At 34.1% G+C, this 22102-nt stretch overlaps 2 protein-coding genes across 3 annotated transcripts in view; both read left to right on the forward strand.

Annotated features, from left to right (window-relative positions):
* LOC111424127 (sortilin-related receptor-like) overlaps positions 1 to 20913 on the forward strand; it is a 37790-nt gene extending 16877 nt beyond the window's left edge. Inside the window, exons 2-8 of one of the 2 annotated variants that reach the window (XM_023057560.2) lie at positions 2367 to 2624; positions 6053 to 6214; positions 6268 to 6779; positions 6843 to 7203; positions 10879 to 14574; positions 19118 to 19334; positions 19395 to 20913. In XM_023057560.2, the coding sequence (XP_022913328.2) occupies positions 2367 to 2624; positions 6053 to 6214; positions 6268 to 6779; positions 6843 to 7203; positions 10879 to 14574; positions 19118 to 19334; positions 19395 to 20392 (6204 nt within the window). In that variant the 3' untranslated portion in view covers positions 20393 to 20913. The remainder of the gene's footprint in view (positions 1 to 2366; positions 2625 to 6052; positions 6215 to 6267; positions 6780 to 6842; positions 7204 to 10878; positions 14575 to 19117; positions 19335 to 19394) is intronic. The other variant, XM_023057561.2, reaches the window with a different exon arrangement.
* A 446-nt stretch (positions 20914 to 21359) lies between these two features.
* LOC111424130 (Autophagy-related 12) lies at positions 21360 to 22099 on the forward strand. Its single transcript, XM_023057563.2, has 3 exons — positions 21360 to 21546; positions 21594 to 21730; positions 21785 to 22099. Exons 1-3 carry the CDS (start codon positions 21435 to 21437, stop codon positions 21905 to 21907), a joined length of 372 nt encoding a protein of 123 aa, XP_022913331.1. The 5' UTR covers positions 21360 to 21434; the 3' UTR covers positions 21908 to 22099.
* The last annotated feature ends 3 nt before the right edge of the window (positions 22100 to 22102 follow it).

Below are 22102 nucleotides of genomic sequence, written 5' to 3' on the forward strand. Positions count from 1 at the left end.
AAGTAATCGGTGGTAACACAAAATGTGTTCGAAGTAAAATAGTTGGAAGGGTTATAGGAAAACCTTTCTTATCTAGCCATTGATCAGTTCGTCTTCTGTGATGTTCCTATCCATCCTAGTCCATACATTCAACAACCAGTGTATCTCAACATTTTTTGATAGAATCCTTTGACGTACACATTGAGGAGCTTGTGCTTGGACATCAACTGGTATCTCATAGTGGAACGTCCCTAACAATCACTCTTCGCCTTTCTCACTACTCCCATTCTACTAAGTACCCTTCCATTCTTTACCACCAGTTTTCTTCATATCTAAGTTTTAACTATTTCTCTTCACAATTGTTATATTTACCTATTTGATTATTTCCAAAATTCCAAACACCTCATTTCCTTATTATGGTACAACCTCAAATTTCTGTTTGGCATTTCATTCATTCTATTAATAAATGACATATATAAACCCTCCCAACTAACTTTACACATCAGTTTTTATTCCTAGGATAGGCATCATATGTTCTGATTAAGAATGCATTGTCACAATTATATGAAGCGCATTTCAACGTTATGGTCATCCAACGTTTAGAGGAAATGCACAAGCACATATCATTATTTATCATTAATATGTAAAACTTGTCAATGACAATAGAAACAGTAATGTTATTTTGTATCTTATTTGAGCATCTGAACTTTTTAAGATTGAAATGTTGAAACAAAGTTTTTTTAAATATTTTCGAATGTGTTATTCAAATGGATTGGTCGTTGGCTTTGTATCGATGGAAAAGAACCATCATTGTGACCTCTGTCGAATACGCTTAATTGGCGTTAATTTTAACATTGCTGCATGCTTTGCTGCACCCTCAAGAAAACGAGAAATGCGAATACAGTTAATAATTGGACAATATCGTGGAAAACATACACCTGATAAAATAGTGAGAAAACACTGAAATGAATGAAGGTTTAATCATTTGTTACTTTTTAGTCAAATATTTCTGGCCAAATTTGGCCAAAGAATTCCTACCCCTTTCTTGAATACATACAAAAATATTGGAGGTATTTATCTGGACTCATTTGTAGTGATTTTCCTTTCTTGAACATTATATCACAATCATATCCTAAGTGATCGGCAGAAGTAAAGCTAAGTCTCGTTATCTAATTGCGAAAATTTTTGTGCACCTGGAACAGACAATAGGCAATTGTTGACAGGCAGTTGTTTATTCCCTAGTTTTGACATTTATAAACTCGTCTATTGGCTGGAACCATCATCATCGTTTTCTTCTCTTCCATACGTTTGACACTTTTCTTTTTACACTTGACTTATACCCCCGCTATTGCTATGTGTCCAAAACATAGCACTTCCATTTTTGTGCTATACAAATATATTTGAAATGTAGTGGCCCATATGACATTCTGGATTGCTGGATGAATTCCGATTCTTTTAAGAAATGTCTTCATATTTGCTGAACCTACTGTGGGTTATTGTGTGATACTATTTTCTTGAGATATATCGACAATAATCTGTTTTTTCATGTGTCAGCTACATCGCAAATTTTAATTCTCGTACTTTTTGGTACATGCAGAAAGCGTTGCAAAATAAGTTTCCATACAAAACGAATACAGACCGAGGAATTACCTACCTCGCTCAAAAACAGCTGTTAACTTATCAGTGGTTTACTTATGTTGGCTGCACTACTTATTTTAACGACTTACCGAAACAGTAATGGGTTATGTTAACTGAGAAAGCAATTTCGCACACCTCTTCAATTGCCCTAACTTAACGTATCGAGCATCTGTGTTATTACAAGTTATTAAAAGATCAAAAATAGCTGTGCATTTAGAATTGTGTATTCTGCAATAATGTTTTTATCTTGAATATATATTATATTAAGTAAATTAGAATTTAACACAAATTTAGTTACGTTCGTTCTTTTTAATTTTATTTTATTAATTATTTTCAGAGTTAATAAATCTGAATCCCTTTTTAAAACTAAAATTATCATTATGGTGATGAAATAAAATAATTTCAGTAGCGAAAGCAGGAAGTTTCCATCGCGCTTTATTGATTTGTTTGCTTACATACATACTGTAAAAGCCCCAGTTCTATAAATAGAGTCTCTATCGCACCGCCTTATGTAGCATATATTCAAAACCTTCGTTGGCGATCTTTTATCTGAGACTCAATGAAGTCTTGTTCTTTGTTATTCTTACTCATCGTAACTTCGTGATCGTTCCAGACAAAACAGACTCCCGTTTTAAATATGCCTACTACTAAGAACTTTATTTATTTCTCTTCTGTTATCGTTTTTAAGAAATTTAATCGTACCACAATAATATTTAATAAAAGTTTATAACGGTTTTGTTTATTTTTAGGTGCACCATCTAAACGACACCCATAAACAATTAATGGTTCACTGGGTTGGCGAAGGTAGCAACGTGATAATTTGTTTAGCAAGAAATCCGATTCTTTCGTCTATGAGTCAATCAGCGAATCCATCGACAGTTTTTATTTCTTATGACTACGGGGATACCTTCGTTAATAAAACTGACTTATTTAAGTTAAACAATTTGCCAAATGGAAATTATTCCAACGTTGAAAAGTTTTATAATCATCCAAACTACAAGACGCACGTAAGTTACTTTTTTGAGATTTTGAAAATAGCCATAAAAAATTCATTCTAATAGTAAAATTTCTATTGATGCACGATTAATTTTTTATTTTACATTGATTTAATATTTGCAGTTAGTTATTTACAGCATTCAATTTGGTTTTGATATTGGAGTGACTTCAGCTAGCTTTCTCTGTTACTGGAGTCAAGAAAATGTTTGATGCAATTTGTTATAGTTCTCATTTGATGATCGCCATACGAGTTCCCATCATCTTTATTCCATTTATCGCATTTAAAGATATGATACCGTGCCGAATTAATACCGAAATTTAATAAACTTTGATGTATTTCAGTTAATTTAGTTCAAGACCGGTTACATTCCATCCACATCCGCGTCACATTTAATTATCAAAAGGTGTGGGTTTCACTCTTGCGGACGAAAATCTGGCAATTGCGAGTGCATACGTATTTATAGCGCATTTCCTTTGCGACCTTCATTCGCCCAAAGAAAGCCTTGTTTGTCCGTAATAAAAGAGTTCATGAAAACAACGTTACAATAGAAGTTACTTCAGCAGCATAAGCATCGAAAACCGCGCTCGGATGAGACAATGCCTTCCAACATCTTCCATACATCTCCACACAGGTGCTAATGATAATCATAATTCCAGTAAATTTTTTCACCAGCTCTTGCTTACATTGTCTACAATAAACCTTGTTTAGTGCACTACTGTCGAACTCACTCGCGTATGGAGAGTGTTCCAGGTTGTCGTTTTTGTCCGTTAAAAGAAATTTCAGTCAATGTGAGTACTCAAAGTACAATAAATAAAGAACCCAATAGTGAAGATATGTAGGACTTTAATTACAAATGTTATGTCCTGACTCAAACCTTATATTGCAGTGGTGTGTTGCCTTGTGGATTTTCTGATCACGATTTAGTGTACTGTGACTGTAAGCAGAGCAACACAATGACAGAGCCTGCATATAAACTGGTTAGATCGCTAAAGTATATTGATCAATTATCGTTCAAATCTGACTTAAGTAATATAGCCTTCAACAAAATATTTTATATGCAGGATATAAATGACAAAGTTTGCTTTTTTACTCAGCAAATAATTAATATTTTTGACGTTCATGCTCCTTTACGTTTATGCAAGTTCACAAATCCTAGTGCTCCTTGGCTAACAGATAATATTAAGTTTATGATGCGCCTAAGAGACAGAGCAAAGTCAAAATTCAGAAGGACAGGCAATACCTCACATTGGAACTATTACAAGGACTTGCGAAACTTTACTACTAATGCTATTAAAAATGAAAAGAGAGTTTATTTCAAATCCATTTCGACCAAACGCGATTCTAAGCAGAGATGGGGTGGTTTGAAACATTTGCAAATTAATTCTATGACTCATAATAACAGTCAATTACCCACACAGTTGCAGAATCCTGATGGCATATATAGTTTTTCTTGTTCATAGCGTTCAAGATATCCTTGACGATATTACATTGGGCGAGACTGATGATTGCTATAAAGAAGTTGCAGTTTTCACTTCCAATGTATTTCCATTTCGTACGATTACCACGTCTAAAGTTATGGAAGTTATTACAGTAATAAGCTCTTATTCAATGGGGATTGACTTGGTTGGTATTAGTATGGTTCAAATGTGTTGCCCTGTGATTTTGCCGTATTTGACACACATTTTAAATCCTTGTTTGGTTGAAAATATTTTTCCTGATCAATGGAAACGAGCTGTTCTGCTTCCATTACCTGAGAAAAAGAATCCAGTTGATTATGGGGACTTGCGTCCGATCAGTATTTTGCCAACTATGTCTAAAATCTTGGAAAAAGTAATGGAAAATCAATTAATCCCTTATATTGAACAGAACAACTTGGTACCAGTTCAGCAATCTGGTTTTCGTGTTGATCATAGTTGCACTACAGCTATGCTAAGACTCACTGATGATGTTTTGGGTGCAGCTGACAAAGGTATGCTTACGGCGGTGGTACTCCTGGATTTTTCTAAGGCATTTGACACCATTGATCATACATTGTTCTGTCGTATAATGAGGTTGTTAGGACTGGGTCGTGGTGCCGTGGCACTAATACAAAACTGCTTAACTGGTAGAACACAAAAGGTAAGAGTTGGTGATCGGGGATCGCAAGAAGTTATTGTTGGTTCAGGTGTTCCGCAGGGTTCCGTCCTAGGACCGCTTCTCTTTGCAAGGTTTGTGGTTTGTTGCGATAAATACAAGATTTTAAACAACTCCAAAAAACTTCTGGCGTCATTAGTTCTGTCCGGCCAGTTCAAATCGCCAAAACTTGGCATAGCTTGAAAATTGATGTTTAAAAATCTCTATCATTACCGAAATCATGTGAGCAGTTACTACGTCTTGTTGGAACCAACACTTACAATTAGGGCAATGCCGTCAACGTCCTCAAAAAATAAGGACCAATCTCTTTTTCACTGCAAAAGATTCACCAAACAGTCACTTAGAGAGGATAAAATGGTTTTGATGCATTTCATGTAGATTTTCTATAGCCTACAAATGTGCATTTCATTTATATACATAACTGTTCAACTGGATGAGGAGCTAGCGGGTTTCAGACCAGAACTACAAACATGATATCTTATTTTCTCCCTGTACTGTATAACGGATAAGTGGATCAGCAGAGGGAAATCTCCATACCTGACTTTCTTGGATATGTACTCTTCGTTCGATCAGGTGCCAAGGCAAGAGGTCTGGAAAGTATTAGAGAAGAAAGGGGCTCCCCCACAATTGATGCAGTCCATCATGTCCATGTTCCAGAGAATGAAGGGAGTGATAAGGCTGAATGGGAAGACCTCTAGCATGTTCGTCATGGAAAAAGGCGTTAGACAGGGTGACAGTTTATTCCCATTGATATTTATGGATGTAATGGTGAAGACTTGCAAGAGAAGAACAGAAACTTCAGTGATCGGCATACTCAACCTCAGACTAGAATAGTTTTGATATCGCTCCCGCTGTTAGTTACATTGATCCAAACATGGTTGTCGATAAAATACTTCTTGCATTTAGAGCAAGATGTAAATTCACAAAGTATATGCCAAATAAGAACAATAAGTACAGCATAAAATGTGTTTTAATTGGATCGATATGTTTCGGCGAATGTAGATATTTAGGGGAATGTGCATATTTTCTGGTAAATGTGAATATCGATATTGCAACAAACATTAATTAATAATTCGTTAAGAATTAACTCCAATAGTCACATGGTCTTTATGCGATACATCGACGTGTTGCTTTGGGGGAATCCCTCTTTCTCCCAAAAAAAAATATTTATCATTCTATTTACTTTTACTTTTCTTATCATCATAAATGACAAATTTCTTTTCTAACATCAACATAAATTTTATTGTTTTTTTTATGGCTAATTTTTAATTGATTGATTTTTATAAAATTGAATTAAACTTTTAGTTTGTATTTTCTGACACCAAAAACAAATACATCTTCGTGACTACAAATTATGGAAAAACTATAACTCCAATTAAGTTGGAGTTTACGCCAAGTGAAGTTCAATTTAGAGAAATGCATTCGAATGATATTTTGATTTTAGATAAAACGAGTCCGGATAGAACAGTAAGTTTATTTTAAATTAACTTCGTTTTTTATTGATAAATAATTTCTTGTAGTTGTGGTACTCTTCAAATTTCGGCCGAACTTTCGATATTTTGGAACAACACGTAAAATCTTTTACTTGGACAAACAATAAAAATTATTTAATCCTCCAACGAACGCTTCCATCAAATTTATCGTCGATTATGTATACGAAAATGTCACCGTTAAGTCGACAACATCTTCAACTTTTCGCTAAAGATGTTGTCGATATGTTTGTTAAGGACGATTACGTTTTTTACGTGAAAAAATCAACTTCTGACGATTTTGATTTATTTGTTTCTTATAATTTTGATTCACCAAGGCAGTGCATTTTCGATACAGAATTAAAACGAAAATCTTACCAAGTCGTTGATGTCACGAACGATCGAGTTTTCGTTTCGATCAGCCACACAGAAATGATTTCCCATTTATACGTTTCCGATAATTTAAATGTTGAAAAAAATTCCCAAACAAACGTTAAATTAACGTTGTCTTTAGAAAATGTTTTGGCGTACTTTCATAATTCATGGCCAGATTCTTGGTTGCAGTAAGTTTTATTATTTATTTTTCCATTTAATTTTTAATCCCTATTTTATTTTTTTTTATTAAGATTCTTTTTTAGACACATAGCTGAAGAAGCTTTTACAGACATTTACAAAGTTGAAGGGATGACAGGGATTTATATAGCATCGCAAATCGCTTATACGCCAAGAAACCAATATAATTTAGGTCCGGAAAATCTTGTTACGAAAATTACGTTCGATCATGGAGCATCGTGGAGATTGATCAGATCACCAGAACACGATAACGAGGGACAAATTATTTCTTGCGATCAAGGCAACAATTGTTCTTTACATCTTACACAACGTTTCAATCAACTTTATCCTGATACAAGAACTTTAAGTATTTTAAGCAGTAAATCTGCTCCGGGAATTTTGGTTGCTACAGGAGTTATCGGTAAAAGTTTAAAGGTAAGAATTACAATAAAACTTTGATATGAATGGACTTCGGATATAACAGACAAAATATATGCGTCTGAAGACGCACGGCTAAACCCGAAACTTTCTAGGTCTAGTTTTAGTTCCGTTTTTGTATTAGCACTGTTACTAGAACTAACACTAGATCTAGAACTAGAAACATTCGGGTTTATCACCACGTCTCTTAAGACTGCTAAACCGAAATGTTTCTAGGTTTAATTCTAGTTTTACTCGAACTAAAACGCTGTTCCTGAAAAATTGGCCCAATTTTTCAGGAATCCTTTTTTGGGGAAATACTATCTTTGGATAGCATTTATTACCATCCGCACAAAATGTGAACATGAGGGTAATATTCTCTTTTGATGAGGTCTGTTCAATAATGTACACGTTTTTTGCTCCTTTTGTCGCATAGACCTTCCCTGTGGACGGACATATATTAAAACTTGTTTCATCGCCATTAAATATTCTATTAGGATCTTTTAGTACACTTTCTAAATTTCTTTCCTTTATTTATCCCTCTATCTCTTTAAACCATTTTCTTATCTCGTTTTCTGACACTCAACTGCTTGCTGCGGTTACTCCTTCAGAGGTCCTAAATGTAACATCAGGTTGACGATTCCTGGTTTGTTATTTGCAATGGATTTTTCCTTGGATTTTCTTTCAGAAAGTTCTGAACGGTCATTAATATCTTCTCTTTATTGCTAGAAAAATCTCCATTAGCCATCTCCTTTATCCAATATGCTAAACAAGTTTCCTCATTTTCAGTTAAAACGGGGCAAGGCCCAAAATTCTCTTTAATCCCTGCATGTTTGATTTTAAAATCAAGTGTTGATTTGGACACATTATATTTGTTGGCAATATCTCTTAGAGAAGATTTACCTTTCTACATTTCTTGAATCGCCAACAACATGTGTCTGGGATCATATGATCGCCTTTTGACCATTTTTGGTAACCTTTAAGGAATAATAAGGCACATAAGCAAAAGTAGAAATGTTAAATATAGGTGTTCGACTGTTGTCCAATAACTACGTCGACTTACAATTTTATAGTTATAGCTGTTGGATGTAGTTTCCAATGATTAAAATCCATACAACTATGTTGCACCATTCTAGAAACCATAAACTACATTTTGAAGTTAGATAATAATCATCACTTATCTTAATGTTTCACAATCAACCTCACAAAAAAAACACAAACCTTGTCAAAACCTTTAGCAAAATGACTTGCAGTAGCACCGCCGATGTTCAGGTTAACTTAACACGTCAGATTTCGGCAACACCACAGCCATCTCATAATTTAGGTATCAATCTACCACCAACAATCGACTATAATATACAAACCTGCTCAAAGTTCTTGTTTCTAAAAACTAAATCTGGGCTGTCCAATAACTGGCACCTTTCAATAATTGTATGGTTTACCCTAGGTTGTTATATATTTTGAACCAACACTAGATTCATCGCACCGAGAGATATCATGGATCTTTCACGGTGCAGGCTATAAAGCTTTGGAATAGTTTATCCACGGAAATACGCAACACTCGGAGTTTTCTAACATTTAAGGTCTGCTTAAGGGATTATCTATTAACACTGCAATTATCTGAATCTAACTCTTGATGTCACCTGCTTCTCTTCTCTTTTCCTTTTTTTTTTTCTTTTCTCTTTTTTTTCTCCTCTCTATCAACTGTACTCGTGTTTCTTCTTTTTTTTCCTTTTCCTCTGCTCTTTTTCTTCTTTTTACTTAAATGTTGAATTACTTAATAATGCCATATTGATTATTTTTTTTTTACATACATTGCTGGTTGGGTCTTTTAGAAGACATCGCTCTTGGCGATAAACTGACCTTTTGTCAACATACACTATTAATTCATTCATTTATGTATTTATATATATTATTTTTCTCCTGTATAAGCTATGTGGCAATAAACTTATTATTATTATTATCTAGAACTAGAAATATTCGGGTTTAGCCTCACCTCTCTTAAGACGGCTATTTATGATTATGATTAAGCCCGAACGTTTCTAGTTTTAAGTCTAGTGTTAGTTCTAATACTCGAAATAAAACTAGAACTAACACTAGACCTAGAACTAGAAAGTTTCGGGTTTAGCCGTGCGTCTGAAGACGTGTTAGTTCTAGTTTTAATTGTGATTCAGTTCATTCAGTGCTAGGTTGTCATATATTTTTATTGAACTAACACTTCTAGATCTAGTGTTAGTTCTAGTGGTGGAACGGATATCCGGCAGATATCCGGTATCCGCCCTATCCGGCTATTTTTTAAAATCAAAAAGAAATAGATTTTTGAAATGATCGACAATTTTTTCGAATTTTGCAATTTTCGCCGATTATCTAAGTGTTAAAAATTCCTATAAAATCCAGTTCTTGGAATTTGAGTATGAGAATTTCGCAAAGTGTTAATAAAAGTGTCATCTTTCCAATGAACCAACACGTTTTGAAAAATAACTTTTAGTTTTTGAGAAAACAGTATTTGAAGTTTTGATTAATTTTTCGATGTTGCAATTTTCGTCGATAACTTGCAAAATTCGCTATAAAATTAATTTCTTGAAGTATCATTGTGGAAATATCACCAATCATTAACTAAAGTATCCTCTTTTTAATGCAAAAAGCCGTTTTAAAAAATCACTTTCACTTCTTGAGAAATAAATTTTTGAAATGATCGACAATTTTCTCGAATTTTGCAATTTTCGCCGATTAAGTTTTAAAAATTCATATAAAATCCATTTCTTGGAATATGAGTAGGAAAATTTCCCAAAGTGTTAATAAGAGTGTCCTCATTCCAACGAACCAACACGTTTTGAAAAATAACTTTTAGTTTTTGAGAAAACAATATTTGACGTTTTGATAAAATTTTCGATGTTGCAATTTTCATCGATAACTTACAAAATTCGCTATAAAATTAATTTCTTGAAGGGTCCTTGTGGAAATATCACCAATTATTAATTAAAGTATCCTCTTTTTAATACAAAAAGCCGTTTTGAAAAATCAGTTTCAGTTCTTGAGAAAAAAATTTTTGAAATGATCGACAATTTTCTCGAATTTTGCAATTTTCGCCGATTAAGTTTTAAAAATTCATATAAAATCCATTTCTTGGAATATGAGTATGAAAATATCCCAAAATGTTAATAAAAGTGTCCTCTTTCTAATGAACCAACACGTTTTGAAAAATAACTTTTAGTTTTTGAGAAAACAATATTTGAAGTTTTGATACAATTTTCGTCGATAACTTGCAAAATTCGCTATAAAATTAATTTCTTCAAGGATCCTTGTGGAAATATCACCAATTATTAAAATATCCTCTTTTTAGAGTTGCTTCGTTAGTTATATTAGCATCAAAAAAATTCATTTTGTGTCTTGGATCCAAATAAGATGACATACCTATCTTATCAGCTTTCTTATTAATTTCATTTTTATTCAAATATCACAATAATGTGGCAATGTAGCAATCACCATGTTCCACCACTAGTTAATTCTAATGCTGGTGTTAGTTCTTGTTTTAGTTGATATTCAGCGTTAGATTATAGTACATTTTTATTGAACTAAAACTAGAACTAACTAACACAGAACACAACTCTGTGTCATATTTCGTTATATCGAGGTTTTACTATATTTGTTTTAATCCAAAATAATTTTTTAATCACTTTTTTATATATTAAGGGTCATTTTGGAGTATATATAAGTACGGATGCTGGATTAACATGGCGTCAATCATTAAAAGATCTTCACTTTTTCAACATGGGTGATCACGGAGGTTTGTTAACCGCCGTTAAATATTATAAAACTCGTCATGATACAAACAGTTTGTTGTATTCCACTGATATGGGTGAGAAATGGGAGGAAAAAGAATTCGATAAGGAATCGATTCGTTTATATGGGTTGATGACCGAACCGGGAGCGAATACTACCGTTTTTACTTTATTTGGATCGAAAGTAGAGCAGCATCAATGGATTATTGTAAAAATTGATTTGAAAAATGTTTTTAAATATAATTGTACGGATCTTGATTATAAAACTTGGTCTCCGAGTGTAAGCGTTGACGGTCGACGACTTATTCCGTGCCCTTTGGGTAAACAACAAACATACAAAAGACGAATTCCTCACGCTGAATGCTACATTGGAACAAATTATGATATGCCAATATCTGAAGAACCTTGCGCTTGCACAGCAACTGATTATGAATGCGATTTTGGTTTTATGCAGGATGAAAGTCACGGTCATTGCATAAGAAATAAAAGCTCGAAGTTTGATCCATATGAAATTCCCGAAATGTGCCAACCCGGACAAATGTATAATAGGACGAAAGGATATAGAAAGATTTCCGGCGATGTTTGTTCAAAGGGTTATTACGATTTTTACGCCCCCGATGTAATTCCATGCCCTTTCAAAGAAATTCCAACATTTTTATTGATAGCTCAAAGAGATCGAATAATTCGTTTGAATCCTGTTACCCGTCAAAAAGAAGATCTTCCTGTCGCGGATTTCCGAAACGTAATAGCCATCGATTTTGATATGAAAAATAATTGCGTTTTTTGGGCCGATATTATTAAAGACCATATTGGAAGGCAATGTTTAGATGGAAAATCGCCAAATGAAATTTTGATCAATTCGAATTTATCGTCGGTTGAAGGAATGTCTTACGATTGGATATCGAAAAATTTATATTTTGTTGATGGAAGAGATGCAAAAATTGAATTAATTCGCGTCGATGTTCCACAACCAAGACATTATCGCCGAACAATTTTAACACCACCAATTTTAAAGAAACCTAGAGGTATAATCGTTCATCCAATCGCCGAGTTCTTATTTTGGACAGATTGGGCATCACATCCCTCGATTTCAAAAGCTAATTTAAACGGTACGAATGTAACCCAACTTTTTAAATCACCAGTAATCGAATGGCCAAATGGAATCACCATCGATTACATCGCCGAAAGAATTTATTGGGTTGACGCTAAATTAGATTACATTGGAAGTTCTGACTTTTATGGAAACAAATTTAATAAAGTCCTCCATGATTCTATATATGTAATGCATCCATTTTCCGTCGCTGTGTTTAAAGATACGATGTATTGGGATGATTGGAAGAGAAATTCGATTTTTAGCGCCGATAAAGATCACGGAATCGGTATTGATACTTTAGCAAACGAAATCCACGGTTTAATGGAAATGAAAATTTACGCCCACAGTATCCAAGATGGCACAAACGCATGCGCAAACTCAACTTGTCAATACATTTGCGTTTCTGTTAATCAAAAACCAGTTTGTTTATGTCCCGATGGTTTCGACATGAAAGATGGAAAATGCGTTTGTCCAGGTGGTAGCGTACCAAACGCGAATATGAGTTGTCCTAAATACCAAAGTACTTGCAGTTTCAAATATTTCGCTTGCAAGTCTGGGCAGTGTATTCCAAAAAGTTGGCAATGCGATAACGAAAATGATTGCGCGGAAGGTGAAGATGAAAAGAATTGTGAAAGCGCAACTTGTGCCCCTAATTATTTCGCTTGCGATAATGGTCTGTGTCTTCCGACTTATTGGAGATGCGATTTCGATAAAGATTGTCCCGATGGTGCTGATGAAAGAAATTGTCCCGTTCAAAATTGTACTCAATCTCAATTTAAATGCAACAATGGAAGATGTATTTCAAATCATTGGAAATGCGATGGTGAAAATGATTGCAGAGATAATTCCGATGAACTTAATTGTTTCGATTCAGTCCCAGCTGTATGCAAGACAGATGAATTTAAATGTACAACTGGAGGAATTTCTTGTATCCCATTGTCTTGGTATTGCGATGGTGAAAATGACTGTTCGGATCATTCAGATGAGGCACAATGTAATAACTTAACTTGTTCTGAGTATCAATTTAAATGCGGCGGACCAAATGAAAAATGTATTGTAAAACAATGGGTTTGTGATGGGGATAAAGATTGTCCAGATGGTTCTGATGAAAAGAATTGTACTGAATCAACATCAACTGTTGAACCAACCCCGGTTTCAACATATAATTGCCACGAATGGATGTTTAAATGTGACAGTCAACTTTGTATACCTTATTGGTGGAAATGTGACATGGCCATTGATTGTGATGATGGAAGTGACGAAGCTGGTTGTTATTATCCAACAACAACGGCGACAAATTTAAATGTAACAGCTTCTGAAATTCCTTGGAGTTCTTCAACATGTGCAGCAAATCAATTTCAATGTGTTAGCGGTTATTGCATAAGTTCTTCTTGGGTTTGTGACGGTATGGCTGATTGCGAGGATCGAGAAGATGAGTTACATTGCCCGATTGCGCCGAAATGTTCTTTGGATCAATACACTTGTCGTTTTGATGGTTCTTGCATTTCATTATCTAAAGTTTGTGATGGAAATATCGATTGTTTAAATGGGCAAGATGAGGAATCTTGTACTTATAATCATAACGTTCCTGAAATACCTGCTCCGCCGACTTGTTCGATTGGTTTCTTCCCGTGTGATGTAAATATTTGTCATCCCATGGCTCAAAGATGCGATGGATTCCAACATTGCGCTGATGGTTTCGATGAAAATAATTGTACAAATGTTGACCGTTATTATCAAGTCTTACAAATGGGTATTGAAGATAGGGGTAGAACGGAATCCTCTTTATTCTTGTATTGGTGGATTGCAATGCCAGAAAATGAAAAACTAGAATTCCTTCCATCAATAAGTATGATTGGAAATAATACTTGGCAAAATGGAACTTGGATAGATACATCAAATTACACGTTTAAAAATTTAGAACCTTTTACCCATTATAACATGACTGTTTATGTTCGTGTTGCGAACACCACAAGAGTTTTTCCGCCAGCGAAGTTTTATCCATCAATGACAACGGAAGGTGTACCGAGTATTCCACTAAACGTTACTGTTAACCAAGTGAATGCTTCTCACGTTTTGGTTTCTTGGAACCAACCCACTCACGTTCATGGAGTTATTAAAGCGTACGAAGTTGGATTTTACCCCCCTTCCCCACCCATTCACATTACACAACACAACAATTCAACTTCAATGATGTTAGACCCCGATTTTGAAACGGGAGTAAAATATTCCTTCTACGTTATCGCCCATAACGCTAAACATTCTAGTGGATTATCTGAAGTTGTAACAATCGTTTTTGACAAGGATGCTGAAGTTGAGGCTGTTGAAAATTTAAGGGTTACCGCTCAAGATGAGCATAATATTTCGTTAGCGTGGGATTATGAGAAACGGTACGATGAATTTTTGGTAGAAATTACTGTCAGATCGCCTTATCCAAAATTGCAACCAAGAAGAACAAATACAACGAAAATTGATATTAAGAATTTATCGCCTAGTGTTTTGTATCAATTCGAGGTAAGTTAATTTTTTTCAATTATCATTTTTTATTCGGAGAAAAGAAACTCTATAATGTGTCAAATATATCTTGTTGGGGGATAGAAAAATACATTTAACTATAATGTCAAAAGTATGCAAACCATCTTAACCTGGAAGAACGCGCGCGTGAGTAAAATATGCCCAGGTAATTTTTAAAGACAATTTATTACGTAATCGACTTAATTATGATATTGGGGTTCTTTATACCTTAATCAACCCTAGTTTTATTGTTTTTTTGTATATTTCGTAACCTTTGTAAAAGAATCGCGTTAAAACTGTTAAACGAGGTTTAGCCATTCTGAAGATTCTGATTCAGAAAATGATTATATTATTGAAAGTGATCATGACGCAGCCAAAGAACTATTATCATGGGCGCAATGGTACGCAATGGAAAAAAGATGTTTTTTCCAAAAAATGTAAGGAATCAGTTATAATTTAGTATCCAATAGACCTCGGCCTAAAGGAGACGCAGAAAATTCCTTACCAACAATAGACGCTTGGAATTGTATGATCACTATAGGTAAAATTCACCTACAGTTTTCACAAGAACAAGGCGCAATATTTGGATTGTTATATGTAGCCTAATATAACAAGTACTGAAATCAGCACATCTAAATACGCATGATTTATGTTCAAAAGATGGGTCAATAATGGATCTGTTCATTTCCTGTATGTCCAGAATTGATGAGGTGAGAGATCGGACTGAAAGAAGAAAGATTGTTAAAATGGCACCTCTCTGAGATGTTCTTTCAAAGTTACAGGAAAATATGCATGAAAAACGATTGATGAAAAATTGGAATCGTTCCATGGAAGATGTTCGTTCCGCCAATACATAAAGACCAAATCTGCTGGGTTATGGAATTAAAATATTTTTGCTTTTTACTGCCCAAAATTATTATACGAATCATCAGGCAACAGATCCATACGACACAAATTATGATCAAATTTTCATTGTAGAAAGTCTTGTGACATCCATTGTTAAAAGACGGAGGAATGTTACAATGGATAATTGATTCATGAGCATTTGCATGATGGATACTTTATTAGTAAAACATAAAGTTACGTGTGTTGGTACACTCCATAAAAGTAAATGCAAAATTCCGAATGAGTTTATGACTACAAAAGGAAAAAATAGAATGTTACTACATATTCAATTTCTAGAAAATCAAGAAATTCGTGAAAATATTTCAAAAGTATTGATGAATCCTAAGAAAACTTAGAAATCTTTAGAAACACTTTAAAATCTATAACGTTTTTTGGAAATCCATGACCAGAAAACGGTTGGACACCAACTGGAAATCGTTGGAAGGTTCACGTTGTCTAAGGATGATGAAACAATCTGGACAGATAAGCCAGTACGTTCCAAATTTGCGAGATATCAACGTTATCAGAGAAAACCCTGGACCTAGAGGAGCGAGGCATAACAGATATCTTGAAATTATTTTCGCTCTTCATAACTGATGAAATAATCGGTGAAATAGTTCAACATACGAATGAAGAGATAGATCACGCAGCTACTATGGTATGGATGCTTCGTTTATTTCACATACCAATGATGTCGAACTTGAAGCCTACCTTGGCTTAATGAGTGGTGTATTGGAGAAGTCTACACTGAGTACCAAAGACGTATTTTCAAAAGTCTATGGACCTGCAATTTTTCGATGCACCATTGCCAGATTTCAGTTTCTTCTGGAAAAAAGCACATTTTACGACAAAATTACCAGGGAACTCAAATGTCAGTATTGATGAGACTATGTTCGGGTTTCGTGAGCTCTGCCCTTTCAAAATGTATCTGCCTTCAAAATCTGACAAATACGGCTTGAAAATAATATCACTCTGTGACGCAAAAAATTTTTATTTCTGCGGTGGAATACCGTAGATTGGCAAAGAAATAATAAAGAAAAAAGGCGACCTGTGGTTTTACCCATCCAATATGTTTTGCAACTCACAGAACAACTGAATATAACAGCCGACAACGTGTTTGCCTCAATTGAGGTTGTAGAAGAGCTTCAGAAAAGAAGTCTAACTTTAAAAGTAGTACTTATCTCTTCAACGCATTACTTTGGACAAATAAACGAGATGTCCAAAATACCAGAAATTATTGAGTTATAACATGACAAAAGGGGGAGTGGATATTTTGGACAAATTATGCCATGCTTATACAACATTAAGAAAAACCAATCGATATTTGCGATATTTTTTTGGTATGTTGGATATTCCAGCAATCAACAGCCTGATATTTTATAGGTGGAATATTGACAATGAACCATGCCCCAACGACATTCGTTCTATGTTTCTAAAAGACCACTAGACCAGATACGTGAACCAGCGCTTACCCAAAAATCTTCGAGGAAACATCAGCCACCTTTTAGAAAAAAAGAACTGGAAACGTCTGTATCTACAGTCGAAAAAAAAAAACAACAACAAAGAGGAAGCGGTACGACTACTGTACAAATGACAGAAAAGGCAACTCCTTTTGTTTAAAATGTAATAATTCTTTGTGTGGGCATCACAAAGTAATCATCGACATAGGCTCGAACTTACAAGCAATATGCTATACATGATTCACAAAGTTACGGTATTCTTGTACTAACCTTTGCACCCAAGTACGAGCCTAATCCTCAAAATATTCAAAAACATTTTGAAGGTTCAAGTTGCCTTGGTATTTGTGACCTTGGGGCGGCTGACGTTTTTGAAGTCGACCAAGGTTACTTCTTCCAATCGTTTTAAGCGAGATAGGCTCGAACTCTCAATCAATATGCTATGCATTAGGATTCACAAAATTTTGGTATTCTCGAAGTAAAGTACGAACCTATCTCGTTTGATACGGATGGATAAAGTAACCTCGGCCGACTTCGAAGTTGTCAGCCGTCCCAGAATATTTCGAATACCAGACGAATACGGATCTTCATGATACTTGGAGAATAAATCGAATCTTTGGTATGCTAATCATAAATGCATTAACGGCGATATACAATAACATAAATCCAACAAAAAATGTGTACAGGAGAGATTACCTGAAATCCATTGCTTTGGAGTTATGTTAACAACATTTACAATATCAACAATCAATTGTACCAAGGCTGTAGTTGAAGAAGAAATACCATGATCAGAAAACGCTTGGACACCAACTGAGAATCTTCTAGAAATCTTCAGAAATGTTCAACAAAATTTTGAAAGTCGTTTCTGTATGTTTAAAATGCTATCAGTATGTAGAAAGTGACAGCAGCAGCTAAAAACTTAAAAATTAATAAATTTATAAAAATACGTAGGCGCGAGTTTTTTCCTGTTTATCATATAGTCGACCACGCTCAGTGGGGACAGATTGTTAAACGAGTGATGTTCATCAGAGTCATATCGTTATGGCTGCGCATCACCATATAAAGTACATGAAAGCTGAGCGGATCTGCCTGTTGCCAGGGTACTTACAGTGCAATGCCAATTACAAGACGATATTTGAAGAGTTTACGCCTTTTGGAGAGTGCTGAAGGATAAAACAACAACAAATGGCAGAAAAGGCAACTCCTTTTCTTCAAAATGTAATAATTCTTTGTGTGGGGAACACAAAGTAATCATCGAGATAGGCTCGAACTTACAAGCATTATGCTATACGTGATTCACAAACTTTTGGTAATCTCGAACTAACCTTTGCACCCAAATACGAGCCTTGAAACGGATGGAAAAAGTAACCTTCGAAGATGTCAGCCGCCCCAGAATATTTCGAATACTAGAGAATACCAGTTCATGATACTTGAAGAAATCCATGATCAGAAAATGCTTGAACTTGGAGAACTTGCAAATAATCCGCAGTTAGCAGGTATTCCATATTTCCAACAAGATTGCGTTCCACCATACTGCGGACTAGGAGTTCGCGCTTTCCTCAATGATGAGTTTGGTGATTGGATAAGGAGAATTAATCAATGCGGTACGATGTCGCCTTTTGGAAAGTCCTGAAGAATAAAGTGTTTGCTACCTCACTACATGATATTCAATACTTGAAACAGAAAATTGAAGAAGAAGGCGAAGCTTTTCTTTGACCTGCAGATCCGTTATGTATTGAGGAAAGTGGTATACAGTTTGAACACAAGATGTAACACAAACCAAAGTTTTGAACAGTCATTGTTTTTATTAATTTATTAATATCGGTGAACTGACCCTTTCTCCATCCTATATGTCGGTTAATTTATTCTTGTATATTTGACTCTATTGTCCATACACATCAAAAAGTACCGAGCACGACCTGCCGGGTTAATTACCTGTGATATGATAGAATTAGAAAATACTAAAAAGTCGCTGAATCTAAACGAGTCATTACTTCAGTACAGATCATACTTTATCTGTGTTAATCTGAAAAGAACACCTGTACAAATAATTGTGGGTCTTTTCACTCCACTAATGATTATGAATTCGAGTTGAATGCTTTACATTGTCCAAATTAGTTTCTTTTCTCCTATTTGAACAATCTAATTTCCACATCTTGGGTTCTTTAACATAAATGTATTAAAAATAAATTTTTTTTAAGGTGAGATCAGTTCACAAACAATTTAAAGGTCCATACAGTTACATAGCAACATATACAAATGGAACAAGCCTGCCAGAAGTACCAAATTTATCAGTAATGATTAATAAGAACGAAGCCACTTCTGTTAAAGTCAGTTGGGATCGACCAAAATACGCAAAGAAAGCCAATTGGATGTATGGTGTTTATTATGGATTAACAGTCGACGAAGTTTTGGAAAGTAAGTTTTCACAAGCTTGGGGAATTTTTAAAAAATACATTAAAATTTTTTTTATTTTAGAACCGCGATTTAATACATCATCTTTAGGAGCAACAATAACTGGATTAGGAGCTTGCGAAAGTTATATTTTTACGGTTGGTTTAATAGGCCCGTTGGGAGTGGGACCGCTTCAAACGGATTCTCATATAGTAAAAACATTCTTTAATGTTCGTGCTCCGCCTGAAAATCTTCGTGTAACTCAAGGTTCTCGCCGATACGACATGATGACCGTAAAATGGTCCGCTTCTTGTCCTACCATCAACCAAGACCTTGGCTACATCATTTCTGTAACTGAATTGGGTCGAAATGAAATGATGCCCTTCAAATTAAAGAACGTAACCGCAACGGAAATAAGTCACGATTTCTATGTTAACTTCGGTGGGATTTATAAAGTTGTGGTTTCAACTGATGCTGAGGGCGCGAAACCATCGCCGGAAGTTATTTATAACGCACCTCCGGTTCCTCCAGCTTTTGATGTTCAAGTTATGATCGAAAATAACGGAAGTTACGTTGTTTATTGGCGTGGACATAACATTACTGCATTAAATTTAGCCAACGTTTCGTATGAGTATGAAGTTTTAATTTCTGAGGGTAAAGATCTTAATGAAAAAACAGCTCAACGATTTACGGTTACAAATCCACCATTTATTTATAATAACGTTACTGCGGAAATGTATTCGTTTGGTGTTATGATGAAAACAGAACGTGGTTATCGGTCTGCTCTTTCAAATGTGGCTACTGTTAAAACACCAGAAGCATCACCTTGGATGGGCGATATTAGTAAAACCAGTTTAACAACTGTTTTGGTAATTGTTTGTTTGCTATTGGTTGTTTCTGGAGGTGCTTTAGGTTTCCTTTATGTACGGCATAAGCGATTACAAAATAGTTTTACTCGTTTTGCAAATTCTCATTATGATTCTCGGTCGGATGCCGCCACATTTGATGACCACGGGTTAGAAGAAGAGGAGAGTCCCCAAATTCGGGGCTTTTCCGATGATGAACCACTCGTTATCGCTTAAATATTTAAAGGATCATTTTAGCGATAGAGAGAGACTGCGAAGCCAAGTGGTTGTTACCAAAGGTTATTTTGTTTATTTAACTTCTTTTTTCAGTGATTATTATACATAAATATTAAATATAAATAAACGAAGATGTCCATTTTATTAATAATATATTGATGATAGTCTATTAATGATGATAAATTGTCGTAGTAAGTAGTCGCGACTATTCCAGTTTTAATTCGTTTTTTTTTTAATTTAAACTACTAGTCTTTAGATTATTATGTTTAAAAAAAGTGGAGAAAAGATTTTTTTTAGTTTAACATTAGACATGCGTTTAAACCGTGTTTTAAATACGTTCGATCCGTTTTTTTAGTTCTTGTTAAGTCAAATTTCTGTGATAAACACTTTTTAATTAATGAGCAAACATTTGTGTTTTTCCACTATTGGAATTTGACAGAAATATTATGACTGTGTACGTTGATTCCAAATGGAATAATAATTGAATAAACTAAATAAACGTTTGTATAAATAAAATAATACCTAAATCGTTTTATTTCAAATCTTTTTGAGAATTTGAATTTGAATAATAGTTGACTGGTTAATTCTATTGAAAAATAGATGTCGCTGCAATTTAAAAATTAAATACCTAATTTATATATATTATTATTATTTTTAGAAAATTTCCTTTTGAATAATGAAAAAAAACCAAGTACATTTACTTAGTGAGATTTGCCCTTTTCCTCTCTCGCATCAATCTTTCTTGAATGTGATATCCTATGTAAAAAAAAATTTAAATTACAAAGAAATTAAACATTATAAAAAATTATGTACGTTGTTTTCAAACCGAAATTAAAAAATAATGTATATAACATAATTTAATCAACAAATAACATAATATATCAATTTATATCAACAAATTTGAATGACCAATTTAGCGTCATCTATGGATTAAATTTAAAAGCTTTTGACACCTCCAAAACAAACGTAACCTAAAAATATAAAACATAGGTTATGATTTTGACATTTCTGTGTTTTTGTAAATAATCATTAAAAGTGCAAAATGAGTGAAGAAATTAAAAAACCGGACGAAAACGAATCGGATTCGTTATCGTCTAATTTCGATCGTCGCGTTTCATTAGAAAATAACGAAGTAAAATTAGATAAAATAAAATGTAAGTGATAATGTAAAAAGAATTATGAATTAATGATTTTTTTGTAGATGATATTCTTTTAAAACCAACGGGAGATGTGCCGATTATGAAAAAGAAGAAATGGTCTGTAGAAGCTGATAAACCAATTGGATGGATTATTGATTTTATGAAAAAGTACTTAAAATTAGATCCACAAGATAGATTGGTTTGTTATAAATTTAGCGTTAAATTCATTTGTAACGATTTATTCTTTTTTTAGTTTTTGTATGTAAATCAAAACTTTGCACCTTCCAGAGACCAAATAGTGAGGAATTTATATGAATGTTTTGGTGCTGATGGTAAATTAGTTTTACATTATTGTAAAACACCAGCTTGGGGATAATCAACAGAATTTAATTTAAATCTTTTTTATGTACTTTTTTCAAAATATTTATTGAGTGTAACAATACACTTTGGTTATTACAACTTCTTAAAGCTACAAGAAAACTTTTTTATGGCACTCAATTGAGTTTTTTTTTATTTATTAAATACTTGTGTTGTTGATCTATATATTATAGTAAAAGTATAAATTGTAGTC

Source organism: Onthophagus taurus, chromosome 11 (genome assembly GCF_036711975.1).
Source record: "Onthophagus taurus isolate NC chromosome 11, IU_Otau_3.0, whole genome shotgun sequence".
Taxonomy (NCBI): domain Eukaryota; kingdom Metazoa; phylum Arthropoda; class Insecta; order Coleoptera; family Scarabaeidae; genus Onthophagus; species Onthophagus taurus.

Coding starts and splice junctions, on each gene's coding strand:
- LOC111424130 (XM_023057563.2), top strand. CDS start 21,435: ATGAGTGAAGAAATTAAAAAACCGGACGAAAACGAATCGGATTCGTTA. Junction 21,547..21,593: donor AAAATTAGATAAAATAAAAT/GTAAGTGATAAT, acceptor ATTTTTTTGTAG/ATGATATTCTTTTAAAACCA. Junction 21,731..21,784: donor TAGATCCACAAGATAGATTG/GTTTGTTATAAA, acceptor TTCTTTTTTTAG/TTTTTGTATGTAAATCAAAA.